We start from the raw sequence: 5,658 nt of genomic DNA on the forward strand, positions 1-5,658 counted from the left end.
TCGGCATAACTTCTAGGATGTAGAAGAAGCTACCATACAATGTTGTATGATATGAGGTTACATCTGAGCATTGTAACTCTGGCTATGTGTCCATGCTGAGTCAATGTCCATCTGATACCACTGTGTATATGGCAATGGAAATATATAACATAGTTATCTAGATTAATGGTTACCAAAAGCATGAAGAACTCCAAAAGGATAACATCATAGAGTGCAAGTTGCATCATTTTTTTTAGATAGAATCCTATTTACATTTAGAAGATGGATAAAAAGAGAAGGATCGGCATATGTTTTAGAACATAGCAGAAGCTTCCATACATTATTGTCTGGTGGGAGGTTGTATCTGAGCATTTAACTCTGGATCCTGTTGATGTCGAGTCCAAGTCCATCTGATAACTTTTCTTCCATGCTGTGAGAATGTGTAGTGTGCCATTCTTAGCCTCAGAAAGAAGTTTTAGCAGCCGAGAATCCCCTATAACTGATTGGAATTCTTACATTCATCTCGTACCTGTTTCACTGAGCCATTTCAACAAACTGCCTTCATGATTTTTGAATATGTGGTATCTCTTCAATTGTCTCAGTTCTACTTTGCAGGCTTATAAGGTTTTGCCTACAAAAGTCAAGGCAATCAGCTTGGCTTTTGAGGCAGTCTTTAAGGAAATTTTAATTTTCCTTCAGCTGTATTTCTATTTGTGCTAAACGGATGAATCTTACATAGAGGCAGTTAGTTTAATTTCATAATTTCACATAAATTTGGTTGTATTTAGTTTAATTTCATAAATTAACATAACTTTAGTTGTATTTCTCCTTTTTTCTGAATGGATGAATCGTCAGCAGCCTTCTATATATTTTGAGATGAAAGTTGAAACAAATTTAAAACATGAACTGCTCAGCATGAAGCAATGATGCCATAATACAAGCCATTGTAAACAGTTCAAAATGCTTTGCATCTACATATGAATGTTCAAAGTTCAAACCACTGTGCACATACAACAAATCAAAATAAACTGTATGAAATGAAATGTGATTTCACTAACGCAGTTAAAGTAGAAATTTATCAAATACTTGATAGCACCATACACAATAAAACTGAGGCAATTTAGTCACAATAAATTTAACATAAGTTACACTGCAACCACTGCCATTGGAAGAACTAAAAGAAATGATAATTGTGACTTTTTAGATATGGCTGCATCCATTTGTTTATCTGAAGCATTCGTTGGTTGAAGCAAACAATACCACATAATCAATACATTACAGAAATAATTGCAACCAAAACTATTAAAAATAACCTGCAGCCTTTTTTAGCAGAACTAAAGCTGGAGGAGTCTTCAGAATAAAAGTGAAGCTTTTATCCTGTTGTCAAGCGAGATAAACCATTATTTGCAAAATGTTTAAATTAGGAAATTTGAATCTTTATGTGAATACAAAATCCTTTTATCTCCAAGGATATAATGCATACAGCATATAAAGAAAGACAACTATGATTTTCTATGAACAGGAAGCCCTGATGTCTTTAAAGCACTAACACAAACATTCCCAATAAATCCATCAAAAAGTTCCAGAGCTTAAGTTCTGCATGCAAGTACAATCACTCATGTGGGCTAAAGACTCAAGGCAACAGCTCAAAAAGCCAGAATAGCACTTACTGGACAAAACTCTACTGAAGCTCTAAAAACAAGTCTATTTTTACCTTGTATGAGTAACACAGGAAATATGGGAGCAAAAACAAAAAGACAATTTAATAAATTATGACATATAAAACAAAAATGATGCAGTATCCAATTGATTGGAAAAGTATTATCGGATTTTTGAGGAGTGAAATCTTGGCTGCTTATGTTAAATCTTTTGATTTGTATCTTAACAGATTTTGGTTTGCTCTTACTGGTGAAGTACTAAGGTTTCTTTGGAAAGGCAGCAACAAGGAAATATTTTAAAATGTCAGAAGGTGCCCTACTGAATTTAATCTTAAACTCACATGTTAATTCGGTAACTTCACAATTATGCTGGTCTGACAGTACAGATCATACAGATCTGAGTATTAATTCTATGCCCTTCTAATGATAGACTATATAAATGATTGCCTTGTCTTAGTAAGAAATTGGCGTCTCCTTTGGATTAAATAGATAAGTCTAAACTTGTCAAATTAGTTAGGATAAACACTAACTAATGATCTTATTCCTTGAGTGCCAATTCTAGGAAACTAATAAAGGCTGACCTAGATAGGGACATGTCTCTTATAGAGCCATGCCCTTTGGTTGCGTATTTATATAGGGTGGGAATGCAGTTAAAGGACACACAAAATAGAACAAGTCTGCTGCTTTAAGCAATTCTGCCTAATTCAAATACTTGCGGAGACAAAAACATTTCAGAATATTAAATTGATATTGACATATCTTCATCAAGTCTGGAATAGAAGGAAGATCATCTTCAGCAAACAATTATAGAAGTTATTATCTCAGTCTGATCACATAAAATTTGCAGAAAGTTTACAACTTTACATCATACACTTTTATATAATGTCTCAGGTATCTTTTTGCTTGGAGATTCCAAAGTCCAGATTCATGAAGCTGATGCACGATGGAGTTCTGCAAATATATAAAGATGAAGTCAAGGCCGCCCAGTATATTGTAAAGTTTCAGAGCTTTCTTACTCAATCAGAGGTAGATGATCTTAGCAGTCTCATGGAAAACTGTCATCTGGATCCTGAAAGGAAAAGTGCTGACCACAGCCAACACTACACAAAGAGCATGGATGAAAGTGGGGCAAACACATCTTTTCCTCTTGCCTCAGCAATAGCCCCTGTTGATAACTCTTTTCAGCAAGGAATGGTTAGCAGAGATCCTAGGCCACCTGTGTACCTCTTGATTTTTGCTAAGATGGTCTTGTCTGCTGTAAAAATAAGGCACTTATGTATAAAATGTGCATAGTCTGATAAGGGCTAATCCTTTAGGTGTTTAGGCTACCTCCCTCCATTTTGTATTTTGGTGAGGGCTGGTTTTCTGTGGTTGCTTCATTCTGATATGACTCTCTGGTGTTGATTAAACTTTTTTAATTCAAAAAAAAAAATGATGCCGTATAAAAAAAACTAATTAATTGGAAACAAATGCACCCAGGATACAACTCTCTTCCTGTCAATAATATTTGAGATTAGAAGAAATGATTGAACATGTTGTCTGAAAGATGAAACTTAATCATAAGTGATTCGGTGAGTGATCCCAAGGTTCAACACCAAAAACTAATTACTAATTAGTAAAACTACAACTACACAGACAAAAGAGCTCGTTGATACTTTTCCCAAGAGGTTAATTGTCTTGTAATTCTTTTGATTTAGATACATTTAAAACATAAAATGAAATACTGACACAAATGCTAAATGAATTGAAATAACTTTGAGTGTAGTGAAAAAAAATTTAAATGCAGACGTTCTAAGCTAATTCAAAATATCTTAATACCTGGCTATTCTCAGCTACAGCAAAGAAAATAAGCATACATACCGCCTGGTGAAAATAGCAGGAATTGAGAAAATAAAGAGGATTCTGATAGCAAAATCCAGGTCATATGTGTACGCTGTAATTTAACAATGGAGATAGATCAAGGGATCCATAGACCACAACCAATTAATTTGTCACGATTTCTTCCACAATCAGTAAAATCAAGAATAGGAGGAGGATTCTGGATGGAGAAGGAAACAGCCAACTGATACAAATATCAGCAAAGCTGGATAGCTGACATTTTAGTTCAGTGCTACATATTTATTTTATTTTCATTTTTCTACTACAAACTGAGAACTTCTGATTTGGTTTTATTGAGCTGGTGGGGCATGGGTCTCAAACAGCAACACATTATTATTAGGATGCCAGAGCTTAAAGCTTGGCTGCAGAAAACTTCTCCAGCTGAGAACACAGACTGGTCTCTGGAGGCAGGGTGTTCCCAATACCCAGGTATTAATCTTCCTCACACATAAAATTAAGCCAGCCTTGTAAATAATCGAAACCCAACAGTTTCACATTATTCCGAAAGGATCATTTTCCATGATGGATTCGAATATAGCTCAAAAACCCAAAAGAAATAATATTCCCAAACTCAAATTATGAAAAAAATTATAACATAATTTTGAAAAGAAAACCATGAAGTTCTAAAACTCACATCATATATTGTAATTTCAACAGGAATGGCATATCCAGCCTTGTCCGAGGTCTTGGCATTGTACTCCTTGAAAAAGGCCATGATATTTATACCTTTAGATCCCAGTGCTGGACCGACCGGAGGAGCTGGAGTTGCCTTGCCAGCATCTAGTGCCAACTTTACCACTCCAATCACTGTTTACAATCAATGCACAAATTTATCACTTAAGCATTATAACTATCAACAGCAAACCCACAAATATTGTTATTAATAAAATGAGAAAAATGGCAAAAAATACTGCCCAGAATACTCAAGAGCAAGTGAAACAAGCATATCCCCAAAATATTAAAACCACTATAGATAAATACCTGCCAAGGGTATTTCTTTTATGAAAAAATCAAACTTACAGGGAAACCGAGAAAACTGGTATTCTATTGACATGCCCAGATGACACATATTTGGAAGTGTAAATCGAAATTGTTACTCCAATGTTGTTTCCTTAATTTTAAAAAAATCACAAAGGAAACAAAGAAATGGTACTTTATTTAAATTTTTAAAATACCCACAAGACGCAATTGAATGGGCAAGGCAAAACCATCGTCTGCTACACAGAGGTGAGCTCATTGGGACTTTACCCTTTACAGAGCTTTGTGATTCCCCTCGTTAACTGTATTACACAGGATCACCAGGACAGTCTGCATGTGTAACCTCTGTTGAAGAACTCCAAAAGCCAAGATCAAGCCCAGGCAGCTAACAAAAACAAAAGTGTATTTGAAGTTTGAACCCTGTGCCTTACAAGCTGAAAATCTAGCATTAAATGACAAAAGTGTTACTCAATGAACGTTTCTAATTTGGGAAGAAAATCACAAGGAAAACCAGGAAAAATGGTTCTCTAATGGCCTGCGTACAAGACATATGACTAAAAATGTGAGGAAAATCCTACCTATGGGTGTCTTTTATTGCACAAGGCAAAGGTAAAAATCACTAAGAAACCATAAAACTAGTAACCCGCAAACATTTCGACAAAACAACTGAAAAAATGAACATAAAACATTTCTGAAGAGTGTTCTAATTGTTAAAAGACAAAAACAAACACAAGGTAAGCAAGAAATTTGGTGTTCCAATGATAGACCCAAGACACATGATTGAAATTTGTTATCTAGCAGTTGTTTTCATTAATTAAGAAAACTTGAAAACTGGTTTCCTATCAAGTATAAATATACCCACAATACATATTGATTTTAAATGAAAACATGATCCAAAAATTACCATATTTTTATTTCCAAAACAAAATAGGAAAATCACTATAAAAGTTCAAAAAGAATGCCCCATTGACATGTGCCACACATATTTAAGTAAATTATTGAAAATTGTACTCCATTGGCATACCAAAATGGCAAAAGCACGTATAATTGAGAATATGATTGAAACATGCTACTCACAAATGTTTTGATTGTATACAAGGAAAAATGGTCCTCCATTGGGATACCCACAACACATAGAACTGAACATATGGTTGTTGGACACTAT

The 5,658-nt window shown here is 34.6% G+C and overlaps 1 protein-coding gene across 8 annotated transcripts; it reads right to left on the reverse strand.

Moving 5' to 3' along the window:
- Positions 1-209: 209 nt before the first annotated feature.
- LOC149556232 (large ribosomal subunit protein uL11c-like) lies at positions 210-5,183 on the reverse strand. Of its 8 annotated transcripts, XM_089830368.1 has the most exons (4): positions 5,072-5,183; positions 4,695-4,935; positions 4,150-4,322; positions 2,357-3,979 (listed from the first exon to the last, which is right to left on the reverse strand). In XM_089830368.1, exons 2-4 carry the CDS (start codon positions 4,750-4,752, stop codon positions 3,806-3,808), a joined length of 405 nt encoding a protein of 134 aa, XP_089686494.1. In that variant the 5' UTR covers positions 4,753-4,935; positions 5,072-5,183; the 3' UTR covers positions 2,357-3,805. The 8 variants fall into 8 exon arrangements, with proteins under 8 accessions (XP_089686498.1, XP_089686500.1, XP_089686497.1 ...); XM_089830372.1 differs by lacking the exons at positions 2,357-3,979; positions 5,072-5,183 and adding an exon at positions 210-508 and having other exon boundaries at positions 4,695-5,065; XM_089830374.1 differs by lacking the exons at positions 2,357-3,979; positions 5,072-5,183 and adding an exon at positions 210-610 and having other exon boundaries at positions 4,695-5,065.
- Positions 5,184-5,658: the final 475 nt, after the last annotated feature.

The sequence above is a fragment of the Cupressus sempervirens genome, chromosome 5, assembly GCF_028749045.1.
Source record: "Cupressus sempervirens isolate cs-2001-9-10 chromosome 5, ASM2874904v1, whole genome shotgun sequence".
NCBI classification, from domain to species: domain Eukaryota; kingdom Viridiplantae; phylum Streptophyta; class Pinopsida; order Cupressales; family Cupressaceae; genus Cupressus; species Cupressus sempervirens.

Excerpts from the sequence above, each read along its gene's own strand:
- LOC149556232 (XM_089830368.1), bottom strand. The coding sequence starts at position 4,752 with ATGAGCTCACCTCTGTGTAGCAGACGATGGTTTTGCCTTGCCCATTCA. Across the intron at positions 4,323-4,694 it reads TGCCCATTCAATTGCGTCTT|TGATTGGAGTGGTAAAGTTG; the intron begins GTGGGTATTTTA and ends GATTGTAAACAG. Across the intron at positions 3,980-4,149 it reads TTGAAATTACAATATATGAT|GCTGGCTTAATTTTATGTGT; the intron begins GTGAGTTTTAGA and ends ATTATTTACAAG.